At 36.4% G+C, this 12,870-nt stretch overlaps 3 protein-coding genes across 3 annotated transcripts; 2 read left to right on the plus strand and 1 right to left on the minus strand.

The window, feature by feature from the left end:
* Positions 1–2,955, plus strand: LOC126665558 (ataxin-3 homolog). The gene is made up of 2 exons (XM_050358387.2): positions 1–513; positions 2,209–2,955. Exons 1-2 carry the CDS (start codon positions 262–264, stop codon positions 2,782–2,784), a joined length of 828 nt encoding a protein of 275 aa, XP_050214344.1. The 5' UTR covers positions 1–261; the 3' UTR covers positions 2,785–2,955.
* A 460-nt stretch (positions 2,956–3,415) lies between these two features.
* LOC126665562 (reticulon-like protein B12) lies at positions 3,416–5,767 on the plus strand. The gene is made up of 4 exons (XM_050358393.2): positions 3,416–3,776; positions 3,906–4,086; positions 4,908–5,119; positions 5,241–5,767. Exons 1-4 carry the CDS (start codon positions 3,710–3,712, stop codon positions 5,408–5,410), a joined length of 630 nt encoding a protein of 209 aa, XP_050214350.1. The 5' UTR covers positions 3,416–3,709; the 3' UTR covers positions 5,411–5,767.
* A 2,254-nt stretch (positions 5,768–8,021) lies between these two features.
* On the minus strand, positions 8,022–12,229 carry LOC126665557 (E3 ubiquitin-protein ligase HAKAI homolog). Its single transcript, XM_050358386.2, has 4 exons — positions 12,103–12,229; positions 11,547–11,867; positions 10,488–10,546; positions 8,022–9,291 (listed from the first exon to the last, which is right to left on the minus strand). Exons 2-4 carry the CDS (start codon positions 11,799–11,801, stop codon positions 8,157–8,159), a joined length of 1,449 nt encoding a protein of 482 aa, XP_050214343.1. The 5' UTR covers positions 11,802–11,867; positions 12,103–12,229; the 3' UTR covers positions 8,022–8,156.
* Positions 12,230–12,870: the final 641 nt, after the last annotated feature.

Genomic DNA, 12,870 nt, shown 5'->3' on the forward strand with positions numbered 1-12,870 from the left:
ACATGTGGCAGAGAGACAGCTCTGAGCAGTTGCTGAGTACAGCACACGTGGCACGTGGCCACTTACACGTGGTAACTTTTATTTTTAACTCAACTAACTAAACCGGCTACCCCTTCTTTAACGTTACACAATCTTTTATCTCCCCTTTTCTCCTCGTCGTCTTCTTCAATCTCCCGTCGCCAAAAGAAAACAATAAAAATTAATCGGACGCACAGAAATTCTAGGGTTTTCTGTTTCTTTTAAAATTTTAAAATTGTAGTAATGGAAGGTGTTAGTAATGGAGGGATGTTGTACCACGAGGTACAAGAGGCGAAGCTATGTGCAGTACACTGCGTGAACACAGTATTGCAGGGTCCTTTCTTTTCTGAATTCGATTTGGCGGCGTTGGCTTCCGATCTTGATTGTAAAGAGCGTCAGATGATGATGCAAACTTCCCTCGGTAATACTTCCGCCGGCGATTTCCTCTCCGCTGAATCTCATAATGTTTCTTTAGGCGGCGACTTTAGCATCCAGGTTTGTATATCCTTCTCTTTTGTTGTTTTAATTTCTTTTGAAGTTTGTTAATTCCAGTTATAAATTTGTTATTAATTTGAAAATCTAGGGATTTAGTAAAAATAAAAATGCATTCTTTAATTTGTTGCTTTACTTTGAAGTTAATCTAAGTGACTGATGTTGTCGAGTTATATTTTTACATTAGCTTAAAAATGAATCTTGATGTTTAGGATATATTTCTTGCTCACATTCTTAACTTTCACTTAGAATTGGTGAATTGCTTATTGGTTTATGGAACTACAAATGTTGAGTGTGTAAAATTAGGAATAGTGATATGATTAGCCGGGAGGAAGAGCAGTAGAGAGGGGGGAAGAAACCATGTTATTCTCTCATTATGGGAGAAAGATTCAAGAGTCGTTTGATAACTTTGTCATGGGAAAGGAGAAGTTTTTCCTTTTCATTTCTCTTGACAGCAGAAAAAGCGTTTGAGAAATTGTGGAGATATTGGAGATGTTTCATGGAAAGGGAGGATGATCTTGTTTGAGTATCATTTTCTTTAGTTGTCCATTTAAGGAAATGTATCCGGCTATAAATAGATGATGCTTTAGGATATGTAGCTGACTTTTACAATTTCCCTTATTAAATCACTCCGTTAAATAGGTAATTCAGTTTATAAAGCTAAAGTTTCCACAAATGGGCTTAATAGATCGGGTTATATTAGTCTTAACATTTGTAATCTAAGATAAAGAAAGCATTTTTTTAGTATTAGCAATTTACATTAAAGCGACGACTGAAAAAAACGGAGGGAGCACTTAGATAAAGATTGTTGGGACTTTAAGAGAGTGAGTTTAGAGAAGCAGGTGGGCATTTAACATATTACTCATACTGTTGGGCACAGCTTTGCTATTAATTATGGAAGATTATTGGCTGGGACACTTTTGCAGAATATATGAAAAGCTTAGAGTGGGAGAATACAATTTCTTATTTTTTTTGGCAAAGATGTATGTTACATTGCGACATAATTGCAATCTTTAAGGCCAAAATCACATATTTTCAGTATCTGTCAGTCAAATATTTTGATGGACTATTTAAACTTTGAAGTATAGATCAGATGTGCAGGACTGACATTATTAGCTGGATATCGACTAATAAACTCAATAAGATCAGAACCTAGTCCTACTACAAAATATACTGGTCTGATTTACAGATTATTTCTACAGGGGGATGCCTCTTTTTCAAAGGTATTTTTTGTGTTAATGGTGGTGTTTTCCGGTAATAGTGGTTGATGCTTGTTGTGTCATTAGAGCTCTGCAAATTGTTTGCTACTGTCAATGCAGAAAGGGAAACAGTTCCAAAGCTTGAGAGTTGAGAGGGTTCTCTTTTGGCTGCCTAATATGTTTTGACTACAGTTTTCTTCCCTATATCTTGGAGTTTCTTTTGGTGCAAATTTTTTAACACGTTAAGGAACTGGTTGAGCTACTTTATTTTTCTTCTTTCTTTCTAGTTGTGAATTTATTAGCTTCCAGTGTAGTAGTGAAGGGGAAAATTCGCATAACATTTGAAAACCTATTTGGAAAGTCTTTTTCATTTCTTCTTCAAGAGTTCTTTTTTCTGCTTCTGTATTAGCTGATCGAATCGAAATGCATTTTAACTATTTCTCATTAATTGAAATGATGTTATAGCAATGTAATTTACTATAAATACTTTTGCTTGCAGGTTCTAGAAAAGGCTTTAGATGTGTGGGATTTGCAAGTCATTCCTCTTAACAGTCCAGTTGCAGAGCCTGCACAGATCGACCCTGATCAGGAGAATGCGTTTATATGTCATTTGCATGATCATTGGTTCTGTATAAGGAAAGTTAATGGGGAATGGTATAACTTCGACAGTCTCTATGCTGCGCCAGAACACCTGTCTAAGTTCTATCTGGCAGCTTATCTTGATTCTTTGAAAAGCTCTGGCTGGAGCATTTTCCTGGTGAGAGGAAATTTCCCGAAAGAGAGTTTGATTACTTCATCAGAAGCATCTAGTGGATATGGGCAGTGGCTTTCTCCTGAAGATGCCCAGAGGATCACAAAATCTTGCTCTCAGAAGTCCAATCCCACTCGGCAGCTGTCAGACCCTGCTGAAGATGTACTTGCGGCATTTGAAGACGAGGACTTGAAAGCTGCAATAGCAGCAAGCTTGATGGATTCTTCCCAGTCGACCACGGCGAGTGTTGTTGAAGCTGTTGAAGCTGGCAGTAGTAGTACCCAAACTGATTCCAAAGAAAAGGAAGAGAAAATTGCACAATAAGAATGCTATTTTGTGACACTAATTAATCACTGTCCACTAGGAAGTTGACAGATCGGTATATACATTCTTTGTACGTTTTTGATCTTACATTTACATCAAATTAATTAGAAACACAAAGAAAAAGCTATGTAAGAAACTTGGAAGGTTCTTGGGTTCATTGCTCTTTTCTAATATGTGTTTGGCATTAAGTCTTGAAAAATGGCCTTTTCAAGAAAAAATATATCAAAAAAGGTTGCTGTTTGAGAAAAGACCAGGTAAATAGATGATTTTCTTAAAAATAGATTTGACCAAAATTAAATTTTCTAGAAAATAAACATTTAATTTAAAATAACAGTATCAAATTGCAACTTGTAAATTTTATTATTATGGGAGCAAGTCTAATATTGGTGTTGAACAGTCAATGTGTCCCTAAACGAACATGAAAATGACTTTATGCACACAGGGGCACACTCAGCGCTTATACCATTCGAACTATAAGCCTATAACAATTGGTTGTTTTCACCAACTTTACAATTAGTAGTTTTTATCAATTTTTGGGATAAAAATGTAAGCGCTTATACCATGTAAGCTATAACAATCGGTTGTTTTCACCAAGTTTTGGGATAAAAATGGAATAAGTGAAAAAGCTATGGCGGTTTGACGCCTTTATTGAAAGCAGCATCCATTTGTAGATACATTCATCAAATGAATACTTGTTTGTTTAACATGTACATGGGGCCTTCTTTCTTTTGTATTTGTAGATAAAAAGACTTGGACAGCCCATTCTTTCTTTTTATTTATTATTATTATTATTATTTCAGGATCATCAGTCCAAAGCCACCCCTTCTTCTTCTTTTTATTCTATTAAGAATCTTGTGTTGGTGGGTTTTTAGAGATCTAAAGTGGGTTCAATTCAACATTCTTTTTGAATTGTTGTTTCTATCTAATGGATTCATCTGATCGATTGTTTAGTAGACACAGAACTATCCATGACATCCTTGGTGGAGGCTGTGGTAAGTAAAAAGGGACTCTAACTCCTTTTTTTCCTTCTTCTCAAAGCTCTTGCTTTATTATTCAGTTTTGTGATCTTCTCTTTTGGGTTTATGTTTGAAAGAAAATTTAATATTTTTTGTGCTTAACAGTTGCAGATGTGATACTGTGGAGGCAAAAGAATGTAACTTGTGGGATACTCTCAGTGGCTCTAGCTTCCTGGGTGGTGTTTGAGAGATCAGGTTACACTGTGTTATCACTTGTTTCCAGTGTTCTTCTTCTCCTCGTTGCCATTCTCTTTCTTTGGGCCAAATCTGCTTCCATTCTTAACAGGTGAATTTCCAAACTGGTTTTTGATGCTTGATCATCATTGAAGGTTATAATTGTGCATCTGAAAAGTATTTCAACATAATCAATTGGTGGTTCTGTGATATTCATTAAATTGCTGATATTAGTTGAGCTATAACTATATCTCGGCTTTGATGAGGTTCTGTCTAGTTTGCATTTAGGATTGCCATCTCTTTATTTATTCATCTGTAAGAAATGGTCGTTTATGAACGGCTTTGAATTTATGTACGTTAGAGATAATGACAACTTTTGTACGAGCCTCACCTAAAGGCTTGAGTTTTAGGTGAATTGGTTATTTGGCAAGGTATCAATACCTCTATATGATCGAAGGGAAGGTCTAGAATTTGCCTTGGCAATACCATTTAAAACCTACGAGGTAAAATGGGCTTGTGCTTCGCTCTTCACGTGTGGGGGTGTGTTAGATCATGATAACTATTGTTGGAGCCTCACCTAACAACTTGAACTTTTAGGTGAACTGGTTATTTGATGGTGTCGTTATCATAGTTTTAGCATCCTAGATATTCAATAAAACATTGATGTGTTGCTGAAGACTATTGATCTTCATCTTAAGTTATGATTTCAACCAACTTTGATCAACCCCAACCTCTAAATCAAACATGGCCTATGTCTATTCTCAAATGAATCCTGTAAGAGTTAGTTCCTCAGAAAAATGTGGTTAGTTTCTTCCTTCAGTTGACACACTAAGAACAAAATGACAAATCTACAAATTTGTTGTTGATGACTTGCATGCTTTTCCTTATTAGCTTCATAAACTTGACCAATTGTTTTCTTCTCTCCTTGAGTAGACCTGCTCCACCTTTACCGCGATTGCATCTATCAGAAAAAATGGTAAATGAAGCTGCAGCTTTCATCCGCACTAGTGTAAATGATTTCCTCTCAGTTTCGCAAGACATTGCGCTTGGCAGAGACACAAGGTTGTTCTTTCAAGTCGCTGGCTACCTCTTACTGATATCCATTATTGGTGGTTTCACTGATTTCCTTACTCTGTGTTACGCCAGTAAGTTTCATCTCTTTCTCTCCTTATCTTACTGCTTTATTAATTTTGATTATGATCTTAAAACGTTCACGATTTTCCTGCTTCCGTCGAAATGCTGATTTTACATTTGCTTTTGTGCTAGGTCTCCTTATTGTACTTACAATCCCCGCACTCTACGAAAGGTATGAAGATTTTATTGATAATTACGTGAAGATGGTCTGCAAGAAATCACAACAATTGTATGTGAAGTTTGATATAGAGTGTATAGGTAGGATTAAGAAATGGATTTTGGAGAAGCAGAAACTTAGTTGATACTCTGTATCTATTTCCTTCTCTGTTCTGGAATTTGTTAACTCTGCAAAGGAGCTGATGACTAGGGAGTGGTTAGGGTTGGGTGTGTTCTACATTGCGGTACCGCTCGAGTCATTGATTGAGCTATGAGGGTGACTGGGAGATTGATGTATTTCTTTTTGTTTGTTTTATTTTTGGCTTCTTTAGAACATATTCTCCCATTTTTGTTTATTCTAATTTCTTTTACAGTCTTCTTGGCATCTGGAGATAAAATGTATAGGATTTTCCTCCTTAAATGGACGAAAAATGAAAAACAAATGAGTTTTTTGTTTATTCTTGTACCAATTTGAGATTTATAGAAGTCACTATTTTTGGTAAGTAATACCAGCAGACTTTCCTCAAAATCATCCCACTTCTCTCTCATTTTAGTAATTGTAAATTTGTAAGACTTGTTTTTAAATAAGATTTATTTATTATTAGGACTAGTAATTCAAAAAATTCACTTCTCTGTGATTTCTATTAATTCTAACTAATTTTTTACACTTTGTTAATCTGTGTACAATTATATGAATTTCGATTGAAAAATATCTTTTTAGAAACTTAAATGAAGTATGTTTTTTTGTTGGATTAGATTCCCTCAAGTTCATTTTGAATTTGAGAGGGTTATGTTTACGATCTACACTGTCTATTGTAAATGAACGTTGTAGATTAAAAAGGTACAATTTTAATCAAATTAGTCTACACCGTTCATTTTTTAAAGAACGGTGTACATCGTGAACATGGGAAATAGCTCACCTCATATTTAATATCCCTCCATTTCTCTCAAGTCCACTTACATGGATAACACATAAGCGAATTGATGAAAATATTATTGTATTAAATTAAAATTTGCGTATGTGTCATCCATCTAAATGGACTTGAGAGAAATAGAGGGAATTTTGGACTTGAGGTGAGCCACTCCCGTGAACATGACCCCCTTAAGTTTAAATAAACTTGAGAAAATTCTAATTCTTTTTTGTTACATGGATGCAGTACTGTTTAAGATCTTTTAGGGATAATGTCATAAAATTTGACCAACTTTACACACTTTTTCATTTTAATCACACCGTTTAAAAATCGTCATTTTCATACACGAATTACCAATTTTTCTTAAATCAATACATTGTTCAAAACTCCGGCGGAAATTGCTGATGTGTCACTATCCGATTCGTTACGACATGTCACTATCTAGCTGCCAACTCAACAATTTGACGGGGGAAACAAATTGACTGGGGCTAATTGTATAAAATCTAAGCCTGATAACTAGGGTTTTAATGTAAAATTAAAAAGTTCAAGGGTCTTTTTTCGAGCCAAAACTCCTAGGAATGACATGGCTCCGCCTCTTCATATGGCTGTCTCAATTTTTTTATCCATTTCTAGTAATTAATAATTTTCAAAAGTAATTATTATATTATTCTTATTTAAAATCCACTAATAAACTAACATTTATTAATATCTATTAAAATGTGTAAAAAATGAAAATTAATGACTATACCAAATAAGAGTACAGTAGAAAAAAAATTTAAAAATTTTAAAAAATTTAAAATATTAATTATATAGTGGATAACTCTATTGAAATGGAAAAAAATGACTTATAGTTAAATAATTTAAAAATTAAAATAAATGATATATAGAGTAGACTGTTTTTAAAGTTTATATTGCTCATTAAATTTATCTACCACGAAAAACAAAAATCTATATGGATAACTGATAACTTGTGACTTCTTGGCGACGCTCCAATCTGGCGGACACTTCAAAATCGTACCTATAAGGCACAACACAACCGTGAGAAGGATGCCGGAAGGGGATTCCGGCAAACCACTCCGACGGTCTAATCAGTAACTATTTAGTGAGAGAAAGAATAAGAAGTGAAAGGGAGTTAAGAGTTGAGAGAAAAAGAGAATTAACCTTTTCACCTACTTTCCTTTTGCCTTTTATAATATGTCTTTGTTTCTCTTTGTCTGGGCCGACAGGTCTGATCTCATTCTCTTTGTCTGTGCAGAAATTTGTCTGGAATGTCAGGGTACGTTCTGACAGATTTGCTCAGGGTGTTTAGAGTGGTTGTGCTAGGTGACTCCGAGATATGCCTACTTCCGTGAGTCTGATTTAGGCTTTCGCTCTGATCGGTATGTGATGTTGGCTTGTTTCGGGATGCCCTTGTTTGTTATGTTTGATGTATTTCGGTGAGTCCTAGATGTGCTGTGATTTGCTCCGGGCGTGCTTTGTTTGTTATGTTTGATGTATCTCGGTGAGTCCGAGATGTGCTGTGGATTGGCCTTTGCTGTCGTCGGTCCATTTATCTTGTTATCAATAACATATTCATAGGATCCAACACATTCAGATCATTATACTGTTGAAATAAAAAAATTCAATAAGACTACAAATGATAATTTTAATTCTAATTTTAATTTATAATAATTGTGATTGGGTCATTAAACCTTCATCTTGTCACAAACTCCTATATTTTGTACCACTTGTATTTTTCGTTCCAGTCTACTCTGCATCTCAATGGAGAAAATTGTTATGGCGAGTTGACAATTAAAATGAATGTACATCTAAGAAACGAAATCCTGTAACGGATAAGAGTTCCAGCTGAAAAGAACTAGTAGCTAATTGACCAATTAAATAAAAATTCCAACCACAGAACAGAAAACAAAAAGAGGCACATTTCAATAAACAAGTCCACTATAAAAATTACAGTGTATAAAAGCAAAGAGCAGCAGTTTTTCTACTCCTGGCCAGTTCCATAGCTATCACGGTTCTCGTGTTGCCATCCATAACCTTGTCCATCACGACCCATATCATCATTATAATACTTACCTCGTTGAGGCTGCGACGCATGGGGCAAAGGAGGTGGAGGCGGCGGCAAATGTTGATACGGCTGTGCTACCGACATACCTTTGTTTTCCCTAGCATCCATGGCATTACCACCCTGCATACCTTCCATTCCCTTGTTAGCAGATGGCGGGGGATGAGGCATTATAGGTGCAACTCCTGGATTTAGCCCATAGTCCCCTTGATAAAATCCAACATTTCCTCGAGAATCTGACATGTTCGAATAACCATCGGGAATCCCCTGGCCCCCTGGTGCAGGTCCACTGTTCCATGGCTGGGGATAATTTGGCATCATATTTACACCTGGTGGAAAACCCAACAAAGATCCTTGTTCTGCACCAGCTTCTGATGCTGAATCTGGCCTTGCCATCTGCCCCATGTCGTAGGGACCTCCGTAAAATTGCTGACCTCCCTCCGATTGAAAAGGAGGATGACCGTATTGAGGAGTCATCATTGGATTTGGATTCATTGGTACACCAAAATTGGGCAGCTGAATGGGATGCATAGGTGGGTATTCAGGCATTGGAATATCCGGCAAAATTCCTTGGTTGGATTCCTGCTGTGGCCCTCCCTGCATGTTATGTTGGAAATGATTCTGGATACCAGGCCGGTCAAATCCTGGGGGACGACTACTGTCAAGCTGGGGATCTGATGGATAATTTTGACCTTGGCCAAAAAAGGGCGGTCGTGGTTGCATCATTGGTCTGGCAAGTGGTTGTTCTCTAACCTGCTGCCTACGAGGTTTGTCTTCAGAATCAAACTGAGAATTTGAACTAGGTGAAATAAGTGGCCTTGAGGGAGCTCGAGCAGTGGAATCTGAAACTGAATGTTGTTTGGTGCTTTGAACCTCTGTGTCATTACCAAACTCCTTCTCAGAATTTGACTGAAGAAGGTCAGCATGGCTCTCCTGAATATGAGATTCAAAATCCACCCTCTTCAAGAATGATTTAAGACAGTGAGGCGCTGCACAAATAAAGATCCCTTCCATCAATTTGATTGTTTGAATCTTCTGGATACGCTCATCACATCTGTGTTAATGTAAGATTGGAAAAACCATTTAGTTCAATTAATCAATAACAATGCAGGGGGATATCAATGGTGCAATAGATTGCAGTGATGAGCTGCCAGAAAAAAGTCGACCTCATTCAACAAATATCCAATGCATAACCCCATTAGTCGTATGCTGTCATCTTCTTGTTCATGAATAAATCCAATCAAAAATAATAATATGCGTTCTCCTTTCACATTTTAAAAATGAGCAAAGAATCATCGCAGTCTCTGAACTTGTCATCAGGGTCAATTAAATCACACTTAGCAATTCTAATCAATTAGGGATAATACTCTCTAATTTTAGGTCAATTAACCCCCAAATGGTACAAAATGAACGCGTTCACAGGCCGCGATGACCGAATTTGAGGGTTAATTGACCTAAAATTAGAGAGTATTGTCTCTAATTGATTAAAATGGCTAAGTGTGAATTAATTGACCCCGATTCACAAATTCAGGGACCGCAACGACCATTTGTTGTTTTAAATACATGCAGTATAAGTGACATTAAATACAATGATAAGCAATTAAACAATTGCCATTAAGGCAGTTTTTCCACAAGCAGCTGCTATCAAGGTATGCCAGTTTTTCCACTTCAAGAATCAAGACACATCAGCCTAAAGGGACTTGGATAGATCTCCCCTCAATCAATAGGCATAGAAATATTGGCAGCATTGTTATAGTAAAAGTACAAGAAACTCTCTCTCTTGAGGTTAGTGTTTCTCAGTTCAAAATAGTGGCGTTTGGACTGTTTCTTAATACTGGCCGGGGATGTCATTAGGATCCAAAATTGTATATAGGTTGAGACTCGGTAAATTGATTTATTTTTATGAACCAATACAAGTTCAAGACAAATATTTATCTAGAAGACATATATGATCCCATCCCATCAAAATCCACTCCTATAAACAAGAAGGTTCAACAAATTAACACACTTCCTCGGAGATTATAAGAACAATCTCAAAGATACAAGCACATGATAAATTTATCATTGTTGTAATAAGAGATCACAACTAAAGGATTGAAGTGAAATTCAATACACGTGTAGAACCATGACATGCAACAAGTACATAATGAACTTTGGGAAACATCATAAACAACCTAGACATATGGCTATTGCAGTGAATATAGATAGCTCATATACTTGTATTAACGCAAGAAAGATAAAATATCTTACAGATAGCAGATTGAATCGCTCCTAGCACAATCAAGACAAAAGGCATGCTCACAAGGACTCTGCAAAACATAAACTTGTTAGGACACTAAATCTTTATTAAGCAACAAAAATATTTCTGGAAATAAGTGGCATTCAGCGAAAATTTAACAAATATATACCTAAAATTGATACCTCCAACTAGAATATGGAATATATGATATATCCTTCCAAACCTCGATAATAAGTACTTTTATGCAGATTACAATTTACAGAATTCTGCAAAATGAAGTACTTGCTTTTCTGAAAATAAATAAATAAATGCAAAGTATTGGAAGACCGAAGACTTGAACGACCAAGCATTGCACTATTGAAAAATGAAAGAGATTATAGATCATACAAACATGTTAACACAATCGAACTAAATTTTTGTAGAGGGACATAAGGGGATAAAAATTAAAACTTAAGGGCATAGCAATGTTTCTACGACAAAAGTTTATAGCTCAAATGAGACCAGAATAGCTATCAGTCCAAGCTATGCAATAAGGAGTAAGGACCATGACATCTAACTAAATATAAAATGCAGGTATTGAATGGAATTATGCGAGAAATTTTTAATTGGCTTTAGAACCATATAGGACAGCATCAACATCTTTGACTATAATATTGACATGATTACAAGATTTAACTCACATGTTCTGATACATCGCATAATATTAACTTTGGCAAAAGCAAGTTATATTTTAGAGATTTGGGGCTTCAACAGAAGACAGATCAAGTGTTAAAGAAAAAAGTATAAAGTATTCAAAGTATTCGAAGTATTTACTTTCCCAGGCTTTAATTACTCCTCATTTAATCTTATCTTGTTGGACTAAATGCAACTAAAACTAATCACATGATAACTATATAAAAAAAAAAAAAAACCTTGGCCACCACAACCTTATCAGGAAAAGTACAACCAAATTATCCAAGATATCCACTTATTCTTCCTCAAAAAGTATAAATTAACAAAAATGTAACACTAAACAATTTAAAAGAAAAAAATAAAGCAATACAGCAAAGACCGCAAAGTTTAGGACATACCAGGCGCCCATAGATAGCAATAGGAAAATCACAACGAACACAAAAGTGGACACGTTCGCCGAGCTGGCGTCGGGACCTGCGACCAGCAGTCTTAACAACACTAGCAGCAGTGGCTGCACCAATGCCCTTTGCAACAGGAAGATCAGCAAGGACAAGGTGATCAGGACACGCAACCGTCACAGTATCAACCAGCAAAGGCTTCACCACACCGCCTCCACCACTCTCCAACGATGGCTTGCTAAGCCGAATCAGCATTGTATCTAATTTTTTCTCGCCTTAAACCGCAAAAGCCTAAGAAGCACTCCGTCTATAAGCAAAACCCTAGTAGAGACAGCATTGATTAATCAATTCAAAATTCAAAACTAAGTGTCTGACGATAGTATTCTAAGATTTTCAATAACTATAATCGTGTTTAAACCCTAATTATGGATATAATATAATAAAGTCAACGATTTAAAATCGAAATCGTGATTTTCAATTTTGTAATTAGCTCATCTAAGTTAGATACAGATACAGTAGAAAAAATTAATAAGGAAAAGCACTGAAGAATGCTTACCGGCGGGGCTGTGAGGTGGTTGCGGCGGTTTAATGGACACTGTTTATGAATTTGGGCGACGGAAACGGCCACCGGCAGATTACAGTACAGAATTGATGAGTAAAACCAGCCGGTTCGCTGTCTATCTAGCGCTTTTTTACTTATCTATGCTTTTCAAATGAACAAAGGATCACTTTCACCCCTGAACTTGCGTCAAAATATCAAAAAAGTCCAAAGCTGCAAAACCGGATCACTTATACCCTGAACTTGTGTAAACCGGCTCAAAAAGGCCACTTTGCTGACGTGGCGCCTTAATTGGAGAGTGAGAATAATAAAAATTACAATTAACTCTAATTAATCACACTTAAATATTAATTAACCATATAAATCTAATTAAATTAAAATTAAAAAATTAAATTTTTAACATTAAAAAAAAATTTATCTCTTCAACAGATTGGCCGGAAATTTTTCCGGCCAATCTGTTGAAGAACAGACCCATCTGTGGGTCTGTTCACTGTTCATGAACAGACCCACAGATGGGTCTGTTCAGAACAGACCCAACGGTGGGTCTGTTCTTGAAGAACAGACCCACCGTCGGGTCTGTTCTTGAAGAACAGACCCACCGTCGGGTCTGTTCATCAAGAACAGACCCATCGGACGGTGGGTCTGTCCTTGAAAGAACAGGCCACCGTCGGGTCTGTTCTTTCAAGGACAGACCCACCGGTGGTCTGTCCTTTACTTTCAAGGACAGACCCACCGGTGGTCTGTCCTTGAAAGTAAAGGACACAC

The sequence above is a fragment of the Mercurialis annua genome, linkage group LG1-X (assembly GCF_937616625.2).
Source record: "Mercurialis annua linkage group LG1-X, ddMerAnnu1.2, whole genome shotgun sequence".
Taxonomy (NCBI): domain Eukaryota; kingdom Viridiplantae; phylum Streptophyta; class Magnoliopsida; order Malpighiales; family Euphorbiaceae; genus Mercurialis; species Mercurialis annua.

Coding starts and splice junctions, on each gene's coding strand:
- LOC126665557 (XM_050358386.2), bottom strand. CDS start 11,801: ATGCTGATTCGGCTTAGCAAGCCATCGTTGGAGAGTGGTGGAGGCGGT. Junction 10,547..11,546: donor TTGCTATCTATGGGCGCCTG/GTATGTCCTAAA, acceptor TATGTTTTGCAG/AGTCCTTGTGAGCATGCCTT. Junction 9,292..10,487: donor AGCGATTCAATCTGCTATCT/GTAAGATATTTT, acceptor ACATTAACACAG/ATGTGATGAGCGTATCCAGA.
- LOC126665558 (XM_050358387.2), top strand. CDS start 262: ATGGAAGGTGTTAGTAATGGAGGGATGTTGTACCACGAGGTACAAGAG. Junction 514..2,208: donor GCGGCGACTTTAGCATCCAG/GTTTGTATATCC, acceptor TTTTGCTTGCAG/GTTCTAGAAAAGGCTTTAGA.
- LOC126665562 (XM_050358393.2), top strand. CDS start 3,710: ATGGATTCATCTGATCGATTGTTTAGTAGACACAGAACTATCCATGAC. Junction 3,777..3,905: donor CATCCTTGGTGGAGGCTGTG/GTAAGTAAAAAG, acceptor TGTGCTTAACAG/TTGCAGATGTGATACTGTGG. Junction 5,120..5,240: donor CCTTACTCTGTGTTACGCCA/GTAAGTTTCATC, acceptor CTTTTGTGCTAG/GTCTCCTTATTGTACTTACA.